Below are 20,522 nucleotides of genomic sequence, written 5' to 3' on the forward strand. Positions count from 1 at the left end.
TGTTGTTGCTGCTACGGATGATGATGTTGGTAATGGCGCTAGCTGCCGTGGCTATTGTTTGATATGCACGCATATTAAACAACCGACACAAGAGGTCAATGGCAGAGCCACTCGAAACACCTATGAATGTTAAAAGGGGCATTGTAATGGAAGCTTGAGGAAGAATGCCCCCATAGCGACTTCCACTCAACAATACAATCTATTTACACATGTATATTTATTGATGCTTCAAAGAACCTATCTTGCAAAGGTTTTAAGCTTGAATTTGTTTACGTTGGCATTTGTATTCAGCAATTATTGATTTTTTGTATATATCACTGTTCGCATGCATTCAAAATGAACGGTCTGCTAGAAATAGCAGCGCCATCTAGGTTACATATATGCAAACAACTGCTTCAACAACGTCGATAAATTGAGTAAAGTACATGCTTGTTATCGACAAACCGCCACAGTTCTGAGTAACTCTTCGTAGAATCGATATACACAGCTAGCTGAAAACACATATCGCGTAGAAAAAATATAAACAAAGCGCTTCTAAACAAACAAAAAAATGAGTTCTCCGACGAGTAAACATATTAGCGAAACAAACAACAATGGCAACAAAGCAAAAAAGTCAGCCAAAACTAATTCCAATGCCAAGGGCGGCACCATGGATACGCGTGGAGAGTTGGCAGACCTCATCAAGAAGAAAGCTGAGACTTCGGTAACAAACATATAAACAAACAAACATTCTAAGAAATACAACTACAGACTGTACGTCTACTAATCCACAGGAACAATTGGCCAATCTAGAGCGTCAGATTTACGCTTTCGAGGGCTCTTACCTAGAGGACACACAATTGTGCGGCAACATTATACGCGGCTGGGAACGCTACCTGACCTCTAACAAGGCCACAAACTCGAAGGCCGACAAACGCAATCGTAAATTCAAAGACGCTGAGCGATTGTTCTCGAAATCTAGCATTACCTCAATGGCGATATGCAATCGTACGTAAAATGGAATACATTAATGTAAATTGTAATCATAATTTTTTGTAGCCGAGCGAGCAAGCGAATCGGATTCCATAACGAACGAAGACTCCAGCGATAATCAGATCTCAATCAACCAAAATACAACGACCGCACACGATGGAGCTACATCAATTAAATCGCAGGATGAAAAGGGTAAGGCCTGGGAAGAAGACGTATGCGATATCAATGTGATCGATTAACCCAAGTTAAAATAGATGAAGATCGTTGGCGTGCTGTGATATATCTAAATATCAAATATCAAGAAACCTATAGAACTATAAGTTAACTTAAGAAGTAAAACAAAAGGTTTTGCATGAAATTCAATATTCCAATTATATTTAAGTAATTTAATTCACATTTTGCACATTTACAGACTCACCACATCGAAACGATTCGGTTAGCGTTGCAGGCGTTGCTAGCAACAAAGACCCCGGCACACCCACCTCCAACACAAAAAGTAAATTAAGCTCCAGCTCGAGTGCGACGGCCAAGAAGAGTGGACACATCAACAAGAAAATACGGCATCGATAATAGAATTCGTCCCTACTCTTTAGGAATGTTTATCGTTTATGGAGTTAATCGTGTTTTTAACGTTGCACTTGTTAATGAATTAATGTCATGATTTAACAATTGCTCTTTTTATTACAAAAATATTAATATGCATTAAATTTAGGCTACATATAAGCACATGTTTATGCAATTCGAAGTAAAATTAACTTTATATAATACAGGCAACAAAAATTAACGTCTTATTATTTCTTCACTTTGGCCATTCGATCAAAGATTCCCAACAGTTTGCCTCGTGTCATTTCCTTGGATTCGCGCAGGCCCAGTTGATAGATCTCATCATGCATTGACTTAATCTTCTCTATCAACTGATCGGGTGTTAGACTAGCCAGCTCTGTAAGGTAAAAAGAGATAAAATAGGTGATCGAACGCTAAGAGTCTCCAGCTCAACTTACGAGTGATCCTCGCCCTGTCTGCACTGGTCAAGCTTTGTGTGTATTCAGAGCTTGGAGTGTGTATTGGTGTTTGGCTCATGGTCATAAATTCATCCATGCCTGGAAAACGCGCAGGCCACTGCACTGGTGATTCTCTGAGCGTTTCCATGGATATGAGCTCATCCTCTTTGGCGGTCAGCCCTTTGTTGCTGGAACTGGCCATCGTGTCATCTACGTTGTCTGTATCTGTGTCCGTCTTTAGGAGAGTCTCTGGGGAAAACAATTCAATACCCAGCTCAATATTACTCATTACTGAACTGATTTAATGTAATAATATTAAATTCAGTTAAACAAGTTGAATAAATTAATTAAAAAGGCGTTTGTATTTATTAACCCGAGCAATGTGACCGCATATCACTAAGTCGTGGAGTTTTCTGTTAAATTCTGGTTCACAATTTAGTTCAATAAGACCAGTTCAGCATCAAAATAAATCGATATTTTCAAATATGTTTATCTTAATTGTTAGTTAATTTAATATTTAAAATAAAATGTAATTTAGAATAATTTTATAAATTATTCATTTTCTTTATGATGTACAAATTAATATGCTGACATGTCCAAATCCGGTCAAACAATTTGAATAATTCCAATAACTTCAAGATTATCGGCCTATCGATTCACATTCAGAATCCGAAAGATTTACCAACACTACTCAATCGAAGCTATCACAAATATTTCATTTTAATTCTTCCGTTTTTGTTTAACAAAATATACCCTGGAAAGGAACGTCGACTGGCCAGCAGCAGACCCAGCATTAGAACGACCACAAAATTAAGTTCAGTCATGGGCACGTCACCGGTCTTTCTAATTTGTTTATGTCTGCTCTCCAGTATCTGCTACGTGTCGGTGTCGGCCGACGAGCACAATCATAAGGTATGCTTGTATTTGTATTTGTGTCTGTGACTGCATGCATCTGTAGTATATGTACTTATACTTTTGTATATATATAATGCAACGCACTCTTGCAGTATAATGACAGAGAAGAAGTTGTACTATGGATGAACACGGTCGGCCCCTATCACAATCGCCAGGAGACGTATGCGTATTTCTCGCTGCCCTTCTGCAGTGGTGCCAAGTCGAGTATATCTCATTACCATGAAACTCTAAGCGAGGCTCTACAGGGAGTTGAGCTGGAGTTTAGCGGCTACGAAATGGAGTTCAAAACAGATGTTCCGCGTACGGTCATTTGTATGGTTAAACTAACCGAAGAGAATGTCAAAGCATTTAAATATGCCGTAATGAATGAATACTGGTATCAGATGTATATCGATGGCTTGCCCATATGGGGAAAGGTGGGCGAACGTGATGAAAACGATGGCAAATATTATATACACACGCACAAGAAATTCGATATTGGCTACAATGGCCAGCAAATCGTGGACATCACGCTGACAACGGAAATGCGGGAAGAACTGAAGACAGATGCTAAAATCAAGTTCTCCTATGAGGTCAATTGGAAGCCCAGCAAAATTGAGTTCAAAAATCGCTTCGACAAGTATCTGGATCCAAACTTTTTCCAGCACAGGGTAATTAATATAGCTACGCCGCTTATTAAGTTATTAATTTTATATTTTATTTGTGCATAGATACATTGGTTTAGCATCTTCAATAGCTTCATGATGGTTATATTCTTGGTGGGCTTGGTTTCCATGATATTGATGCGCACACTGCGAAAGGATTATGCACGGTACAGCAAGGATGAGGAGGTGGATGATATGGAACGTGACTTGGGCGATGAGTATGGCTGGAAACAGGTGCATGGCGATGTCTTCCGGTCGCCACCTCATGCTCTGCTTTTCTCGGCCCTCGTTGGTGCCGGCTATCAGCTGATCTCGGTTGTCTTTTGTGTGATAATGTTTGCCATTGTTGGTGAACTGTATACGGAGTAAGTGAACAGCCAAAACACATATTCACCGCAGTCTTTATAATAATTGTTTTGTAGACGTGGCTCGATGCTCTCAACTGCTATTTTTGTTTATGCGGCAACGTCACCCATTAATGGCTATTTTGGTGGCTCGCTTTACGCTCGGCTGGGCGGTCGTTTGTGGATACGTCAGATGCTCGCCTCGGCTTTCACGGTGCCCGTCGCTGTATGTGGCACTGCGTTCTTCATCAACTTTATTGCGATCGGCTATCATGCATCGCGGGCCATACCCTTTGGCACAATGGTGGCAGTCACCTGCATTTGCCTGTTCGTCATCTTGCCACTGACTCTCGTGGGCACAGTGGTGGGCCGCAATTTGGATGGCCAGCCAGATTTCCCATGTCGCGTCAATGCTGTTCCCAGGCCCATACCAGAGAAGAAATGGTATATGGAACCATTTATTATTGTGCTGCTGGGCGGCGTGTTACCATTTGGTTCCATTTTCATTGAAATGTATGGTTTAACAAAGTCATTTATTGTTGGGAACTCTGATAGCTTAGTCTGTTCTCTTTTGAATCCTTAGGTACTTCATCTTCACCTCATTCTGGGCGTACAAAATCTATTATGTCTATGGCTTCATGTTGCTCGTCTTTACCATTCTGACCGTGGTCACCGTCTGTGTTACCATTGTGTGCACCTATTTTCTGCTGAATGCCGAGGATTATCGGTGGCAGTGGACGAGCTTTATGGCCGCTGGCTCCACGTCGATTTACGTATACGCATATTCATTTTATTACTTCTTCTTTAAGACCAAGTGAGTATTATAGATTTAAACTGTTATTGTGAACATCTATTATAAATATTCATTTGTTCTCTTTTACAGAATGTTTGGATTGTTCCAGACGGCGTTCTACTTTGGCTATATGGCACTCTTCAGTGGCGCTTTGGGCATCATTTGTGGCACCGTCGGCTATGTCGGCACGAATTTCTTTGTGCGTAAAATCTATTCCAATGTGAAAATAGACTAAAATTGTGCGGCTGTCGATTTCAATCCTAACCATTTACAACTGTATTTATTGAGTAGTCCTTTAGTTGACCCCTGCCTTTTGTGTTTATATGCATATATATACATATATATTCATTTTGCTCTTTATATTTGTCAATGTTCTTACGAGTTTCTCATATTGGTGTCGATTAAATATGAACGAAGTAAACAAAATCAAAGAATGCAACGCCAACGATACCAAACCAAGCCGAATTGTCGCCCCTCAATTTATCTATGTACATGTAAATATGTGGCACATATACTATGCATATATCTATGCAGGTGTATGTGTTGATGCGTGCGTGCGTGAGTGTGTGTGTGTGCAGCATATTGTATTGTAATATCATATATAGATATATGCATTCATATGTATATGCCTAGAAACTTATCAAATCTATGCAATTGCAAATGTGACTTCAAATTATTTGCGCCAATTAAGTTTATATATACATTGCAGTAATGTGCTGATTAGCAATAGTCGATAATATTAAATTAATAAATCAACATATAAAACCAAAGTCTATGAATCCAATGTAATTAAACACAGATGGCTATCAATCGAGCCTACTTGAGATTTCCAATCGAAGTCCCATTATCACAAGATTATCATTTTCTTTTCATTATTTAGAGGATGTCAAAGCTTTATCGGGCAATTAAAGCAATGTCTAAGTGAAGAGCTCGACGAACATGGAAAGTCTAATGGATTGATAAGAAGACTACGCTCTCGCAGCCAATTCAAGTCGATAGCTGCTTCCGCACTCTGCCCCTACCCCTTGCCCTTGGCTGACAATCTGTAAATTGCACTCGAGCCCAGCGCCGTGCCTCCTCGTGCTGAAAGAGGTCTATGTATACGAAAGTGCTTCCACGCTCGAGATAAACTATGTTCGCATACGCTCTACCTGTAATTGATAAGAAGGCACCGATATGTATGTGCATACATATATGTATGTATATTTAGTAGAACATTTATATGCACGACGATGTGATATGTGCCGTTCGCCTTAATTTATGCTAATGAAAAGTGCGTTTGGGTTTTTCATGTTCCATTTGCCATTAGAATATTCGACGTGTGTGTGTGAGTGCGTGTAAATAACGGCCCTCGAAAATTCCTCAGACTTTTGATAGTAAAACCTTTTATTCTACTTGTTTTTCCTCTAGTGTGGAAGAGTATCAATTCTGGTTCAATCAAACTTCATTCATAATCAATGAAATCGTTAAAAACCCACCTGGTTCTAAGGCCCATTTTCTTTACCTGTTTCAGCTGCAATAAACTTGGAGACGGCAACCAAACTTTATGTGCTGATTGACACGAAATGAGTGGCATGCCACATCTGCGTATAAAGTTGAAACAATTTGAGGCAGCCAGCATGTGGCACACTTATGTTTTCCAACATAAAAAACAATAAATGTCACTGGCCCAACCCTCAGCATATACATATTCATCTATCTCTACATATATATCTATCTGTCTCTCTCTGTATGCCACACTGTCTCTTCCCAACTGCTCTCCATTTCTTTTAAGTATGTTTAAGGTTTATCTGATGCGAGAACAGTTATGGGCCTGCAGCCAGCAGCCCACCTGGATAATATGCTCGACTCATTTATATATGTACATAAAAAAGAGAGTTAAAATTTCATCGAATATCATTAAAACTAGTTCTAAAATTTTCTTAGTCCTCCTCAGCTCAGCTCTTGATATAAATAGGGAGGTCTAGTTCTTGTCTCAAATCAGTCAGCGGATGCTGTTGACATTGATCACATTGAGACAGCATGGAGTCGCATAGCCTCATAAGTCTCTTGGTGTTGGGTAAGTTTCAAAGGATAGCTGGATGAGGTGGATTATCTGAATTAATATATTGAATTATCTATAAGGCTTTTGCGCCACGATCGGCGCCTCGTTACTGAATTGCAGCTGTCCACCTGGCCCTCGGGGACCGCCTGGTCCGCCGGGTCCTAAGGGTCCTCCAGGTGTTAGTAGACCTTCCTCTGGCATATGGGGATATCCTCCTCCTGTGCCAGGGCCCTATGGTGGTCCTATGGCCGGTCCAGTTACACCCGTCATGGGTCCTAGGGGCCTCCCTGGACCACCGGGACCACCGGGCTACTGCTTCCCCTGTCCATATAGTCCGTATGGACCTCCATTAGGTCCTGGCGGTGGACCACCATTAGGTCCAGGATTCGGAGCTGGCGGTGGACCACCATTGGGTCCAGGATTTGGAGCTGGCGGTGGACCACCATTAGGTCCTGGATTTGGATATGGCGGTGGATCCGGATTCGGTCCCGGATTCGAAATGGGACCCAACGCATACGGGCAGGGCATCTCCACAGCCATCGGTAATCTCATTATCATACCATCAGTTCAGAATGGTAGTGCCCAGCTGTTCCGGATCACACCCGAGGGCCAATTGGTGCGGATAGAGAACTCCAGGACCGAGCTGAGCGAGATTCTCCCTGCCGATTTCCAAGATCAACTGGCGCAGCAAGGTGCAATAGCCACAGCCGACCCAATATCAGTGATCACACCACCCACTCCCGATGAGCACCCCGAGACAGGAGGATTCGATGAGGCAATGTTTGCAGCTGCAGCAAGTAAGAATGCGGAGCGCAAGGAAGCGATACGAGCCAGCTCCGAAGCCGCTGACTGGCGTCGGGTCCTTCTGGGCGAGACACCCGTAGCTAGCGCAGCCAAAAGTGAGCCAAGCTCCACCAACCAGCTGGAGAGCAGCATGGAGAGCTTTCAGCGTGCCTTGGTCGATCTGAGGGACAAGTACTCCTCCCTGATACAGCCGAAGTCGAGTGATCAGCACTATGCCGTAATTGTCTAGACTATATGACTTATGCCTAAAGACCTTCATTATAATAAATAAAACAAGCACTGATAATTGTTGAGAAAAAACATTAGCTTTACAGTTTTGAAGAACAAAAGAAAGCCAATATATATTCCAAGGCTTTAATTGATTTATTCAACTAATCCGTATAGTTTACTGCAGGTGATTAGATTTGGATTGGAAAAGTTGTTTGTTCAAAAATTCCGCAGTCGGAGTCTTGGAAATATTATTTAGTGTCGTGTCACAGTTAATGGCACAAAATGTAGTCATCAGAGATCTACACGTGAATATCATAAAACTGTCTCTGGAATATATTTATAGGATCCAATATATTTATAACCAAAGCGTGTTCAGCTCAAAGCATGCGCATATTCACGTGATAGAATTTTTGATTTATAGAAGGTAACGAAATAATTGTATTTCATGTAGTGCTTTCAGATAACCTAATCATGCAATTTCTCATAGGCCATTTCTGACATATTGAATAGATTCAATATCTTGATCTTGACAAGAAACAAAAGCCTTACAGTGACCTCAAAAGAAGGTAGCAAAGTCTTCTAGCTCGATTAGACTTGATTCACGTTAAAATCGATGAAGTCAGTCATCCTGAGAATCTATAATTACCTGCATAAATAATTCCATTATAATCCATGTTAGATATATTAAACACAATTCCAAGTATTTATTCAAATCTCATTAAAATATAATTGACAAATCATTTCTAACGAAAAACCTTAAAGTGCATTAGCTTCAGCACATCATATAATCAGCTTTTCGACTATTTGCTGCGTCATGGCCTATAAGTAGAGTTCTTGATTTGGAGATAGTAAGTGCGAGTGGAATTAATACGTAGGTACATATGTATATCAACAACTCAATTTATTTTGCAGATATGTCAAGCCCAAACAAAAAAGAATCAGATTTCCATAACCCATTTGATGACGTCCGGAAATTTACCCATAATAATCTCAATATTTCCTACTTAGTGATAAGGCATGCTTGAGAATCGTTTGCTATCGCCGCCAAGGACTGCGACATTTAATTAGAATCAATGCTCAATTGAAGCTGTCAATCAATCACAGGCTGTCTGGCCATCGCCCACGCATGCGGCAAAGGCCAGCATATGTGGAATGGCGTTCTGCTCGTAGACGCCGGTGAAGATGTGGGCCCAGGGACCTGAGGCAAAGACGCCAACATCCTCGCCGCCGTGCGTCTCGGACTCCAGTGGTGCGGTGGCTGGGAACAGCTGGGCCACATCAGCGTTGTCCGCCAGCAAGGACGTGGGATCGACGCGCTGGTGCGCCATCACATCGTAGTAGGTCTCGAAGCTCTTGCCATTGGCATAGCTCAGGGCCAGATAGGGCTTGTCGTCGGTGCCGGAGGACTCGGCCTTGCCGAAGATGTCGCTGCCGCGCGGCTGGTAGCCACCCAGGCTGAAGGTGTGCGAGTGATCGGAGGTGACCACGATCAGAGTGTCCTCCTCGCTGGTCATTTTGCGCGCCAGCTTCACGGCCTTCGACAGTTCGGCGGTCTCGTCCAGGGCGATGCGGGCCATCGTATCGTGATGGCTGATATCGATTTTGCCACCCTCCACGAACAGGAAGTAGCCGTTCTCCTCGGTCTGGAGCACCTCAATGGCCTTCTGGGTCATCTCCTCCAGCGTGGGCTCCGTGTTCTCTGGATCGGCCAGCTGCTCCTCATGGTAGTGCAGGTGGCTCTTGGCGAACAGACCCAACAGGCGGTCCGTTGTCGCGGGATCCACCTTGAGCAGCTTCTTGCGATTCTTCACATAGACGTTGCGGTCAGACATGGCTTCGAATTCTTCGACCAGATTGCGTCCGTCCGTGCGTCGGCCATTCTTGTAGAACTCGAGATCCATGAAGTTACGTCTGCCGCCGCCAAGCATCACCTTCAGTTTGCTGCCGACCTCGCCGTGAATTAGCTGCACTGCAATGTCGTCGAGATCCTTAGCCAGGTCGCCACACGCCTCCTCCAGCACGGCATTGTTCTCCCACTCCCGATCGGCAGTGTGCGCATAGACGCCCGAGGGCGAGGCGTGGGTCACACGGGTTGTGGTCACCAGGCCGGCGGCTTTGCCCGCGTCCATTGCCCATTTGCCCACGGAGAAAACATGATTGGATTTGTCGGCCATGGCCTGGCAGTCACCACGTTTCACGTTCGCGCTGACTCCAATCGTGCCGTAGTTGGCCTTCACGCCGCACAGATAGGATGTGGAGGTCGATGCCGAGTCGGGCACAATTTTGTCCACACAGTAGGTTTTGGAGAGGCCAGTGAAGGGAAACTTCTCGAAGTAGAGCTTCTTCTCCTCGCCACCCAAGTAGCTCCTGGCAGCCGCCAGAGTTGCCAGACCCATGCCGTCGCCCAGGAAGAGAATGATGTTCTTTGCACGCTTTGTGTTCCGCACGAAGTTGAGCTTCTCCAGAATGTGCTCCTTGCTCGCTGAGAGCCAATAGTCCTGTGTGTTCTCGGCGTTGCTGCTACGCTCACTCGTCCGTGGATTTGCCTGCAGATGGGGATGCATTGCCTCCTCATCATCGTCGTCCACTGGCTGGACGGGCACAGCGCCACCCAAGACACAGGCCGCCAAGTGCAGCAACAGCCAAAGACTCGCGAGGAACTGAATTGTCCGCATTTCGTTCGGGTTCTCAGCAGATACTGTACGCTAAACGGGCTGAGCGGGTGCTTTATAACCACGGTTAGCCGAGACTACTATTGTGAAGTGATGATACGAGGGGCTCGGGCATTTGATTTATTTATGGGCAGCTTTATTGCAGGTGTCAAAACGGTACTCGAAGCTGTGCGATCAATACTTTAGATTGAGGAAAATCAAAATAACAAATCATATATACTGCTCACACTATTATATTGACAGGGAGCCACTCGTAGGCTATATAACCAACTCTGCCTCACACTGGCTCAACAGTCTAACGCCAAACGTTGACCGTAACGCGACCTAAGTACAGCAGAATGGTTAAAGGCTTGGCTAGCTTTTACTTAGCGGGTTGCCTGTTGGCTCTCGCTCTGGTGACGTGTCCAGCCAGAGCAGATCTGTCCGATGAGCAGGAGAATGGTGAGTAGGCGATTTTTAATCAATTAGAATTTCATGCAGTTAGCTGTAAATCATGAAAAGCACCAATCATATTATTAATTTTAAATTAGCCCTGATAAGACGTATTGCTGATACCTGTTTTTACTTAATTTTTATATTTTTAACCCGTCTAGAGCAACATCCACGCATGGCCGCCTCGCGTGACTATGTTGAGTTGGACGAGGAGCGTAATTCACGCTTTTGGGTCAACAAGGCGCAGAGCATTCTGGCCGATAAGCTATCGGTCCATAAACAACTCAACGAGAATCGTGCGAAGAACATTATCTTGTTCTTGGGCGACGGCATGTCCGTGCACACGATTGCGGCCACCCGTGCGTTCATGGGCGATAGCAATAAGCAGGTCTACTTCGAGAAGTTCCCCTATGTGGGTCTCTCGAAAACCTATGCAGTGGACGAGCGCACTCCGGACTCGGCCAGCACTGCGACGGCGTACTTGACCGGGGTGAAGGCCAACTACGGCACCATTGGGGTCAATGCCCAAGTGAAGCGGGGCAGTTGCAAGGCGGCTACGGATAAGGCCACGCACACCGAGAGCATTGCACAGTGGGCGCAGGAGGCGGGCAAGTGGGCGGGCGTGGTGACAACGGCTCGTGTCACTCACGCTTCGCCGGCCGGCACCTACGCTCATGTGGCCGACCGTAACTGGGAGCACGATGGCAAGGTCACCTCGGCTGGCTGCAGTGCGGACGACAATGTGGACATTGCACGCCAGCTGGTGGAGTGGCCAGTGGGTCGGGACTTGCGTGTGGTGCTGGGCGGTGGCCGGGCCTACTTCCGCGACAAGAGCATGAAGGATGAGGAGGGCTTCGCGGGCAAACGCAAGGACGGACGTGACTTAATCAAGGACTGGCTGCAGGATAAGGCAAATCAAGGCGCAGAGGCCAAATATGTTTGGTCGCGGAATGGACTCCACGATGTGGACCTCTCCAGGACGGACTATCTGCTGGGTCTCTTCGATGTCAGCCACTGTCCCTACCACACCGAGCGCACAGACGTGGCGCCCTCCCTCAGCGAGATGACCGAGGCGGCCATCAAGCTGCTCAGCCGCAACGAGGAGGGATACTTCCTGTTCGTAGAGGGCGGCCGCATCGACATGGCTCACCATGACACGAAGGCACGCAAAGCTCTCGAGGAAACTGAAGAGTTCGCACGCGCTGTGGAGCTGGCCCGGGACCTCACCTCGGATGAGGACACGCTCATCGTTGTCACCTCCGACCACTCGCACACAATGACCATCAACGGTTATCCGGTGGGTGACCCAGACTCATTCCATTCCATTCCGTTCTCTTTTAATTGCTCTCATATCATTGCAGTATCGTCGCCAAAACATCCTCTCGCTGGCTCCCAATTTGGCGGACGATGAGAAGCCATTCACCATTCTGTCCTATGCCAATGGACCCGGCTATGTCAACACATACGATGACCATGGCCGCATGGACTTGTCGAATGCAGACACCGAAGATGCCGACTTCCAGTTCCAGGCTACAGTGCCCCTTAAGTCTGAGACCCATGGCGGCGAGGATGTGGCCGTCTTTGCCTCGGGTCCCCACGAGCACTTCTTCTCCGGCAACTACGAACAGACCACGATCCCAGCCCTGATGGCCTACGCGGCCAACATTGGTCCCTTTGCCCAGGACAAGCTAAATAAGTAACTTGAATAAAGCATTTATTGTGATCAGCAGAATATAGAATAAGACTCTAACAAGAGTTCCTATGTATGTGTGCTAGGACTTAGTGAAGGGCTTAGAATTTGGTCGGATGTCAACAGATAACATATACAGATTATCACTAAAGACTCAGAACTGATCTAGAGAGCAAAGAGAATGAGAATGTGGGAAGGAAGTTTCTAGACAAGTGTAAATATTAGATTACCCATAGATTATACATATGTAGTCAGCCAATAAATTACAAAAATAAATCCAGAACTATCAATAGAAAGACATTTTTATATAGTCTACATACATTGACTTATGTCTCTCCCAATGTATTTGCGTTTAATTGTATAATTTTTGTATAAAGTTTTCGTTAAATACATTATGTAATGTTGCTTAGATCTAGGTTGGACTCGATATGCTCCAAGTCGTTCGCATTATTTACAGGTTTTTTTTTTTTTATTTTTTTTTATTTTCTTGTAGAAATCAGATGAACTAAATGTAAAATGTGACACAATGCTGAATTAGTTCTAATAAAAAATGTTTAACAATAAATGCATTTCGCTCACTAAGCTTGATTGTAAAATGATTGTTAATAATCGAATGAGAGAAAGAGAGACAGAGAGAGAGAGAAAGAAAAAAGAATATAACATGATGATGTAATTGCCAGGAGCTCGTTGGATTGGTAAAAAAATATGTCTAGTCTGCTGCGTAGGTCTACAAGGTAACAACTTAAATAACTATTTTATTATGACGTGTTCAGCTGGTGGTGGATGGTTCTAAGTAGGTGCGAGTGTAGCTGGGAACCGGTTTCTCAAGACTGACTTAAGGGATGCTCTTTGATGTGTGGGTGCTGTTAGGTTTCCAGTAGCTTTGGCGGCGGCTGACCATCGACAGTTGCTTCCACGGGCGGCGCTGTCTCGGCTTCGTTGAGATCATTGTTCGGCTCGTCCAGGCTGGGATTGCAACCGTCCAGGTCCAGTGTCTTGGGCAGCGGTCCAATTTTCTGCAATATGTCGACGGGAATTATCTCGCGCATCTTCGGCACCGGCTGTGCTGTGAAATGTGATGACAATGTGGGCAGGGGTGGCGGCGTGAAGAAGGGGGGCACCAATGCTGGCGGCGGCGGCGGCGTCGATGGCAGCGGCGACCTTGTCAAAACGGGTACGGGCACGGGTACGGGTACTGGCACAGGCACAGGCACTGGAACGGGCACTGGCGTTGTGACAACGGAGGATACTGGGGTGACAGCTGGCGCTGGGGTCTGCGGATAGCACGAATAGCTCTGGGCACCCAGCACAGGTATCGGCTGTGAGGCAATGGGCGGCGGGGGCGTTGAAACGGCTGACATGGGCGGCGGTCCTCGCAAATAGTGGGGCAACACGTTTTGCAGCGGTGGCGGCGGATGCTTACTGAAGAACTCCTGCAGCATGGCATCCGCTTGCGCGGGCAGCGGTGGTGGCCGATGTCGCATAAAGGCGGGCATGGGCAGACGTCCAGACTTCACCAGCATTGCCATGTACTTGGGATTGAAGCGGGGCGGCGGATGCTGCAGCGACGGCCGTACCATGCGCTCGCGTGACTTTATGATTGCGCCCTTGATGGGATCAAAGTGATAGTAGCGGAATTTGGGCTTCTTTTTCACTAGAACTGGCTTCTCCACTTGGGCCGGCTTTGGCGTAACGGGCGGCAATGGCGGCGGCATGGCCAGCAGCTGTTCGCGGATGCGCTGCACCTTGGCCGCCTTGGCGGCACAGCGCTCACGGTAGAGACCCACAGCACGTTCCACTGCCACTTCCACAACTTTGCGATCCTCGCTGTCGCTCTCGTAGTTGGGCAACACATTGTCCACAAAGTTCACGCGCTTGCGCTTGGGTTTGCTGCAATTACATAAATTTAGTGAGCTGCCAAATTGGGAAACTTGTTTGTGTGAATACCTTTTGTCCTCCTGCGGTTCCTCTGGCACAACAGGCGGCACAGTCGTCAGTTCCGCAGCAGAGTCCATAGACGGCACGATTTCCAGCACGTTGCCTTTCTGCACAGCTACGGGTGCAGTGGACGCCATTGGCAGTTCGCGCAGCACGGGTATTGTTGATGGCTCCATCAGGCTGCCCGCACCATAGTCATAGTCCATGGGTGTAACTGATGTGTTTGCCGAGTACTCGGAGTACTGGGCATAGGCCTGCTCCATGTTGTAGGCGGTATCCATGTACGCCGCATAGCTGTCGTACTGTTCCCCGCTCGCATCCTGCTGCATCAGTGACATATTGTAGTAGTAGGCAGCGGCTTCCATGCTCTGATTCTCCACAAAGTAATCGGCAAGCATCTGACCATGTGGCGATCTGGATCTGGAGCGTGATCTCGTTCGACTGCGTCTGCGCGAGGGCGACCGCGACCGAGACGGCGACCAGCTGCGTCGCATGGGTGGCGACGGCGGTTTGAATGGAAGCGGAGAGCGTGAGTAGCAGCGCTCCCGACTGTAGGAGCGGCGTCTCGAAGGCGGCGGTGGAGAGCGTGGACCGAGCATCTTGCAGGGCGGCGATAATGAGCTGCGACGTCGACCAGGCAGCACCTTAACGCGTCGCCTACGCAACGGACTGCGGCTGCGCGTGCGACTGCGACTCAGGCTGCGACTGCGACTGCGACTACGACCCATGCCCAGCCGGGACTTGCCAAAGCGTCCGCGACGCGGCGAAAGCATTGGTCGTCGACGACGCGGACTGGGCGAACGTGTCGAGTCCTTGCTGCGACTGGGATGCATGTTGCGTCTAAACCGATTGCGTGATATCGAACGAGACCGGGAACGTTCCCGCGTCCGTGACCGCTTCAGTGGGTGGTGTGGTTGAGGATGATGTGGCGTCTGCGAGTGCGGCCTTGAGGTCTTGGGGCGCATATCCATAATGGTGGGCTTTACAATGGCTATCTCCTTGGGTGGCTTGGTTACCTTGCCATCGCCCGCCGCTTGTGGCGCAACATCGGCATCATCCTTGTCGAAGATTGCGGGCTTGCGGGAAAGCTTTAAGGGTGAAATAGTTAGCTTGATGGCCTCACGATTCGCATCAAAGATGTTGTTAACTGGCGACACTGGCCGTGGCTGCTGCTCCTGCTCCTGCTGTTCCTGCGTCTGCTGTTGCTGCAACGTCACTTGCTGTTGCTGTTGTAGTTGTTGTTGCTCCTCCTCGCCGTTCGTCTTGAGTTCCGGCTTGCGATATTTGTTCATTATAGCATTGCGCTGGGTGATGAACAGCGACTCCATTTTGAGCAGCTCCTCGCAGAGATCGTCACCCGAATCGTAGTTCTCGCGCATCATTTGTATGCGCGCCAGGTTGTCCTCAAGACTTTTGAGCTTGCGCAGATCCTTGCTAACATTGTTCTTCTTGTGGTTGAGTAACTGTTTGTCAGCCACCGAATCCTCCATGCTCGCTGACTGGGATTGTGATTGCTCACCGTCATACATGCTAATCAGCTGGTGTTCCTTTAGCTCCTGCTTATCCGCACAATTGTCATTCTCATCACTGCTAGAATCATCGTCATCATCATCATCATCATCGTCGTCATCGTCGTCATCATCGTCATCATCATTATTGTCATCGGAGCTGCTCTCGCTGCTGCTGCTGCTGCTGCTACTACTGGACGTCGCTTCTGTGTCGCTGGAAGATTCTTCGGCAGTGGAATTGCTTAAGGAACTAGATGTGGTTGCCTGCTCTTTCGCAGCTTCTGCTGCTGGTGCTTCGTTTGCATTGGAGCCCATTTTAATACTCTTCATGAACTTGTCGTACAGCTCGTTAATGTTAATCAGCGCATTGTCGCTTCCGACTGCCGCTCCGACTCCACTCGGCAGCTGTTGTGGCGTCTGCGGCAGCTTGGCCTTGGGTGGCGGAGTGCTATTGGCATTCCACAGTGCATTCGAGTCGTCGTCGTCGCCGTTAAGCCGAGTTACAGCCGAAAAGGCAGCAGTCTTGGGCGTATTACTGTCACCACCCGCCATGGAGTCGTCGTTCTCCCAGTTGTCTATGTAGTCATCCGTGTCAGGACTGTGCTCATGGTTTTTGCTAAGTTGTGTCGGCGGCGGCGCATTGGCAATCTCCACTCCATTTCGCATCAGCACCTCCCTCTCGACTTCACGTTCTCTTGGCGGCGTCACATTGCGCTCCACCTTGATTTGACGCGCTGTGAGCAGCGGCGGCGTCCTGGAACGATTCTTCTCCTGTTTGATGACGCGCTCTCTGAACTCGTCGCTGTGGCGCTCACGAGAGCTATTGCGATGACTACTACCATGTCGATCCCCATTCCGCTGCATGCTGTAGCGCGACGACTCCACGGAGCGCCTGGGAGAGAGACGACCAGACGTATCAGCTAATACTGTTTCACGCTTGAAGGGATTGACGTGCCGCGGCGGTGTGCAGCGACTTCTTGAAGTCTCCTCTTGGTCAATGGGCTCCTGTTTGATGTGCATCTCCTTGGATGTTTCCTTTTTGTTACGGTGCTCGGTGCTCTTACGCAGCAGCTGTTCCCTCGTGGCCAGCAGCGCCTCGTAGTGCAGATCTGTGTCCTCGAGCAGCGCGCCAATGCGAATGTGAATCTCATTGTGCATCTTGAGCTGCTGAGGCGGTGTTGATTTGAGGGGCTCTAAACTGGATAGGGTTTTCAATTGAAGATCTTCCAGCGGCGGCGTTGTGCTGCGCTCAGCAGGCACTTCGGTTTTTAGTTCGGCAGTTTTTTCAGCTGGCTGTTTTTTATTGGCTGGGCTGCTGGCTTTCTTCAGTCTTGGCGGTGACTCGGCAAATATATCAAAGGCTTTCCCTGTTGCAATGGGCAACGGTGGCGTTGTTAACTCCTCTCGGTCACTCTCTTGAGCTGCGCTATTGGCTTGTGGCAGTGGCGGCATGGGCGGGGTCTTTGCTCTAATCTCTGGCTCTGGCCTTCGACTATGGCTTCTACTTCGTGTGCGACGATTTGCCTTTTTGCTATGATCATCGCTGGTCCGATCTCGACGTTTATCTCTCGTAGCTGACGAGCGCTTCTCAATTGATCGTGATGTTGAATTGTCTTCTCGTCTCTTCTCCTTTGGGTGTTCCCTTTGCTTATCCGAATTCCTCTCCTTGGAGCGTTCTCTCTTGTTTTTGGAACGTTCCATTTGCTTACCGTTTGAACAGTCCATTCTCTCCTTGGAGCCCTTCCTTTGCTTGCTATTGGAACTTTCCTTTCTTTCTTTCGAGCGTGAGCTGTGCCGCTCTTTGGAGCGCTCCCTCTTAGTGTCACGGAATAGTTCCCTGGAACGTTCTTTGGGTCTCTCCTTTGAGCTATCTTTTCTTGACTCTCTGGAACGTTCTCTCTGTCTGTCCTTGAAGCGATCTCTTTGCTTATCTTTATGTTCCTGGGGTGCCTCTCTTGATCGCTTGCTTTGATCCTTGCTCGACTCTTTGCTACTTACTCCGCTGGTTTCCTTGTCGCTGTTCTTGACCGGATTTACCTCTTTTTGCTTGCAGTTCTTATGCTGTGCATTGCTACATTCCGAAATCAGATTGAAAACGAATGACACGGGCGGCTGCGATGTTGTCCAGCTGGAAATAGAAATTTTTTTCCCAACTCCAACATAGTGAACAGTGTCAAATATATCCTGTCTACAATTGTCATACTTACATTATATCGGACTGTGTCCGCTTACTGCCTTGTGGTTGACCTTGGGCCTGACTGGGGGGCAGCACAGGCCCGTATGATCCCGACGAGAGACTAGTCTGACCTTGGGGTCCATTAATTGGCGACGCTGATGACAGTTGAGGCGGGGATGCGCCCCTAGGAGTAGGACCTCGATTGAAAGCAGATGGTCGGTTGAAGAACATCGGTGGCATAGCACGCATGCCTCCACGCAACATCCTGGGCATGAAACCTCTACGCGAATAATCAATACATGGCGGACGCATACGAAACCTCAGCTGATTGATCCCATGAAAAGGATGAGCACCGGCACGAGGTGGCGGAGGCAGCGGTGCTGCCGCTGCAGCTGCCTCAGCTTGTTTTTCCTTGCGTGCTTTTTGCACATCCTCCACATTGGTTTGTTCCTCCCCCGATGAATCCGTGTCCGAGTACAGGCCCTCACTGTCGTCCGCATCGTCTGTTGATGTACCCGTTGATGTAGCCACTGTATGAGCTGTGGTGCCATTTTCCACTGGATAAGTTTTAGTTGGCATTTCAGCTGACATTTTAGATGTCGCCTCCTTGCGTCTGATGGTCTCCAGCTCGAGAATCGCGCGCTCATTTTCCTCACATTTGTCCGTATCGATTTGTGTCAGCTTGCGCAATGTCTTGCTCATAACGTCCTTGGCGAGCATTTTTTTCGGTGCCGGACTAGCGTTGCCTGGCGGCTGATGCGGTGGCGTGACCAGCTCACCTGGCTCCAGGCTATTATCACCATCTTGTAATTCATCGGTTATTGCAGTGACCTCGGCAATTGAAGGCGTCGTCTTTTGTGTTTCGATCCCGCCGCTGGCGCTGTCGTCGTCGCCGCCTCCATCGATGCGCGTCACTAGTGACATTTTTGCATAAGCTTGCGTGGAAACGTTTTTCGTGTAGAACTTGTCTGATTTTAGGTTCAATGGCGGCGCCGCGTTGTGTTGCGTTGCTTGCACGATGAAAATGTGTAGTAATCAATGCGTTTGCGTTTGCGGGGTGCGGGTGTGGGTGTGGGTCATCCTCATTGACAGTGCGGTGTGTACTTGCTGATTAGTTGATTGAAATCTTGGTGGACGCCCGTTCCTGTGTTTTCCACGTACGGCACACACGCTTCGTCGCATCCACGTGCACACGTTTTAAGTTTGCTTTTGTTTGAATACTTCATGTAAAAAAGTGTTTATGCATTTTCAAAGAGCTAATGTTCATTTTTGGGTCATGACTTGCGCAGACGATACCGATACTTTCAGGGCTGCAAAGCGATAGTTATATCGGCTGTATCACTTGCATATTGTTTTACTCTGAATATGAGCAGCAAGCCAATATCTTTGTTTATGTCAATCGGGGTTAATTAAAGTTAAGGTAAATTTTTATTTGACATTAATATGCATTCTCTAAATAACTGGATAGTATAATGTGATTTGTTCACAAACAGCACAAGAGTATGCAATGAACAGCTGTCAAAGTTTGACAAGCATTGACTGCGGTAGGCAACTATCGATAAATGACAAACGATAAGCGATATATTTTAAATTGACTAAACGGTACGTTGATAAATTAAATTAAAGACCAATAGAGTAAGTGCATAATGCATTTAGCAACGCAAATTGAGCAAAAAAACAAAACGCTCAAACATCACACTTTACATCAAACGCCACTTATTTCCGCTTCCTATCTACAATACAAAGCGCACTCAAATGCGAAGTGCAAATAAATGACAAATAACGAATACACCTGCTGCTCTTACCTGCTCGGTACTGGCCCAGGCACCCAACTCAAGCGAAACGCTTTTTCCCTGTTCGCAATTGAGGAAAAGCCTCAACGTCTGCGATTATGACATAGCATATGGGAAAGAAAAAGAAGGGCCCATGCAGCCCAAGCATTTTCGCCAGCAGCCAAGAGAGTGCATCGAAATCAAGCCTCGGGCCTCTATCAGCCGGTGGCTTGGCCACAGTTTTTCTTACCTTGTATATATTTGCATGGCAACTTTCACCGGTTGCTGCAGACCGACAGACTTGTCGCTATCTCTGCTGCTGCTGCTGCTGCTGTTGTTGTTGCTGCAGAGTCGACAGCTGCTGCGGCTGCTGCAACAGAGGCGAAAGGTGCAAATTAATTTGTGGCGCTCCAGCAATAACCTTCCTCGCTTTGTCTTTGTCATGAAATGTACTTTAAGTGGAGCTTCTTTGAAAATCTTTTCTCGTTTTCCCAAAAACTTCAAAATGTGACTTGCTATCGCTTTCGCAAATCGCATTTGGTAACTCAGCTTGCAATAAGAAAAATCCAGCCATTGTCTACCAAGATGTCGAAAAACAAATTCAGTT

At 47.2% G+C, this 20,522-nt stretch overlaps 7 protein-coding genes across 9 annotated transcripts; 4 read left to right on the forward strand and 3 right to left on the reverse strand.

The window, feature by feature from the left end:
• Window positions 1-461: 461 nt before the first annotated feature.
• LOC6582164 (chromatin modification-related protein MEAF6) lies at window positions 462-1,695 on the forward strand. 2 transcript variants are annotated; one of them, XM_044009652.1, is made up of 5 exons: window positions 462-703; window positions 774-987; window positions 1,039-1,164; window positions 1,227-1,317; window positions 1,385-1,469. In XM_044009652.1, the coding sequence occupies exons 1-4, from the start codon at window positions 551-553 to the stop codon at window positions 1,295-1,297; spliced, it is 564 nt and encodes a 187-aa protein (XP_043865587.1). In that variant the 5' UTR covers window positions 462-550; the 3' UTR covers window positions 1,298-1,317; window positions 1,385-1,469. The 2 variants fall into 2 exon arrangements, with proteins under 2 accessions (XP_043865587.1, XP_002007868.1); XM_002007832.4 differs by lacking the exon at window positions 1,227-1,317 and having other exon boundaries at window positions 463-703; window positions 1,385-1,695.
• Window positions 1,634-2,404, reverse strand: LOC6582165 (protein lin-52 homolog). 2 transcript variants are annotated; one of them, XM_015162309.3, is made up of 3 exons: window positions 2,347-2,404; window positions 1,974-2,222; window positions 1,634-1,912 (listed from the first exon to the last, which is right to left on the reverse strand). In XM_015162309.3, the coding sequence occupies exons 1-3, from the start codon at window positions 2,363-2,365 to the stop codon at window positions 1,764-1,766; spliced, it is 417 nt and encodes a 138-aa protein (XP_015017795.1). In that variant the 5' UTR covers window positions 2,366-2,404; the 3' UTR covers window positions 1,634-1,763. The 2 variants fall into 2 exon arrangements, with proteins under 2 accessions (XP_015017795.1, XP_002007869.1); XM_002007833.4 differs by having other exon boundaries at window positions 1,974-2,386.
• Window positions 2,405-2,634: 230 nt separating this feature from the next.
• On the forward strand, window positions 2,635-5,029 carry LOC6582166 (transmembrane 9 superfamily member 3). Its single transcript, XM_002007834.4, has 6 exons — window positions 2,635-2,885; window positions 2,981-3,538; window positions 3,599-3,897; window positions 3,955-4,389; window positions 4,460-4,690; window positions 4,760-5,029. Exons 1-6 carry the CDS (start codon window positions 2,796-2,798, stop codon window positions 4,902-4,904), a joined length of 1,758 nt encoding a protein of 585 aa, XP_002007870.1. The 5' UTR covers window positions 2,635-2,795; the 3' UTR covers window positions 4,905-5,029.
• A 1,602-nt stretch (window positions 5,030-6,631) lies between these two features.
• Window positions 6,632-7,817, forward strand: LOC6582167 (collagen alpha-1(XVII) chain). The gene is made up of 2 exons (XM_032731403.2): window positions 6,632-6,728; window positions 6,794-7,817. The coding sequence occupies exons 1-2, from the start codon at window positions 6,692-6,694 to the stop codon at window positions 7,744-7,746; spliced, it is 990 nt and encodes a 329-aa protein (XP_032587294.2). The 5' UTR covers window positions 6,632-6,691; the 3' UTR covers window positions 7,747-7,817.
• Window positions 7,818-8,755: 938 nt separating this feature from the next.
• Window positions 8,756-10,426, reverse strand: LOC6582168 (membrane-bound alkaline phosphatase). The gene has a single exon (XM_002007836.4). The coding sequence runs from the start codon at window positions 10,400-10,402 to the stop codon at window positions 8,822-8,824; it is 1,581 nt and encodes a 526-aa protein (XP_002007872.1). The 5' UTR covers window positions 10,403-10,426; the 3' UTR covers window positions 8,756-8,821.
• A 264-nt stretch (window positions 10,427-10,690) lies between these two features.
• LOC6582169 (membrane-bound alkaline phosphatase) lies at window positions 10,691-12,563 on the forward strand. The gene is made up of 3 exons (XM_002007837.4): window positions 10,691-10,840; window positions 10,993-12,128; window positions 12,193-12,563. Exons 1-3 carry the CDS (start codon window positions 10,738-10,740, stop codon window positions 12,529-12,531), a joined length of 1,578 nt encoding a protein of 525 aa, XP_002007873.1. The 5' UTR covers window positions 10,691-10,737; the 3' UTR covers window positions 12,532-12,563.
• Window positions 12,564-12,966: 403 nt separating this feature from the next.
• LOC6582170 (serine/arginine repetitive matrix protein 2) lies at window positions 12,967-19,449 on the reverse strand. Its single transcript, XM_002007838.4, has 3 exons — window positions 18,175-19,449; window positions 14,469-18,095; window positions 12,967-14,411 (listed from the first exon to the last, which is right to left on the reverse strand). The coding sequence occupies exons 1-3, from the start codon at window positions 19,065-19,067 to the stop codon at window positions 13,388-13,390; spliced, it is 5,544 nt and encodes a 1,847-aa protein (XP_002007874.2). The 5' UTR covers window positions 19,068-19,449; the 3' UTR covers window positions 12,967-13,387.
• Between the last annotated feature and the right edge of the window lie 1,073 nt (window positions 19,450-20,522).

This window comes from Drosophila mojavensis, unplaced genomic scaffold (genome assembly GCF_018153725.1).
Source record: "Drosophila mojavensis isolate 15081-1352.22 unplaced genomic scaffold, ASM1815372v1 contig_74, whole genome shotgun sequence".
In the NCBI taxonomy this organism is placed as follows: Eukaryota; Metazoa; Arthropoda; class Insecta; order Diptera; family Drosophilidae; genus Drosophila; species Drosophila mojavensis.

Excerpts from the sequence above, each read along its gene's own strand:
- LOC6582164 (XM_002007832.4), top strand. The coding sequence starts at position 551 with ATGAGTTCTCCGACGAGTAAACATATTAGCGAAACAAACAACAATGGC. Across the intron at positions 988-1,038 it reads CTCAATGGCGATATGCAATC|CCGAGCGAGCAAGCGAATCG; the intron begins GTACGTAAAATG and ends AATTTTTTGTAG. Across the intron at positions 1,165-1,384 it reads TAAATCGCAGGATGAAAAGG|ACTCACCACATCGAAACGAT; the intron begins GTAAGGCCTGGG and ends GCACATTTACAG.
- LOC6582168 (XM_002007836.4), bottom strand. The coding sequence starts at position 10,402 with ATGCGGACAATTCAGTTCCTCGCGAGTCTTTGGCTGTTGCTGCACTTG.
- LOC6582166 (XM_002007834.4), top strand. The coding sequence starts at position 2,796 with ATGGGCACGTCACCGGTCTTTCTAATTTGTTTATGTCTGCTCTCCAGT. Across the intron at positions 3,539-3,598 it reads CAAACTTTTTCCAGCACAGG|ATACATTGGTTTAGCATCTT; the intron begins GTAATTAATATA and ends ATTTGTGCATAG. Across the intron at positions 4,390-4,459 it reads GGTTCCATTTTCATTGAAAT|GTACTTCATCTTCACCTCAT; the intron begins GTATGGTTTAAC and ends TTGAATCCTTAG.
- LOC6582170 (XM_002007838.4), bottom strand. The coding sequence starts at position 19,067 with ATGTCACTAGTGACGCGCATCGATGGAGGCGGCGACGACGACAGCGCC. Across the intron at positions 18,096-18,174 it reads CGGACACAGTCCGATATAAT|CTGGACAACATCGCAGCCGC; the intron begins GTAAGTATGACA and ends TTCTATTTCCAG. Across the intron at positions 14,412-14,468 it reads GAACCGCAGGAGGACAAAAG|CAAACCCAAGCGCAAGCGCG; the intron begins GTATTCACACAA and ends ATGTAATTGCAG.
- LOC6582167 (XM_032731403.2), top strand. The coding sequence starts at position 6,692 with ATGGAGTCGCATAGCCTCATAAGTCTCTTGGTGTTGG. Across the intron at positions 6,729-6,793 it reads CATAAGTCTCTTGGTGTTGG|GCTTTTGCGCCACGATCGGC; the intron begins GTAAGTTTCAAA and ends ATTATCTATAAG.
- LOC6582165 (XM_002007833.4), bottom strand. The coding sequence starts at position 2,262 with ATGAGTAATATTGAGCTGGGTATTGAATTGTTTTCCCCAGAGACTCTC. Across the intron at positions 1,913-1,973 it reads AGACAGGGCGAGGATCACTC|AGCTGGCTAGTCTAACACCC; the intron begins GTAAGTTGAGCT and ends TTTACCTTACAG.
- LOC6582169 (XM_002007837.4), top strand. The coding sequence starts at position 10,738 with ATGGTTAAAGGCTTGGCTAGCTTTTACTTAGCGGGTTGCCTGTTGGCT. Across the intron at positions 10,841-10,992 it reads GTCCGATGAGCAGGAGAATG|AGCAACATCCACGCATGGCC; the intron begins GTGAGTAGGCGA and ends TAACCCGTCTAG. Across the intron at positions 12,129-12,192 it reads TGACCATCAACGGTTATCCG|TATCGTCGCCAAAACATCCT; the intron begins GTGGGTGACCCA and ends ATATCATTGCAG.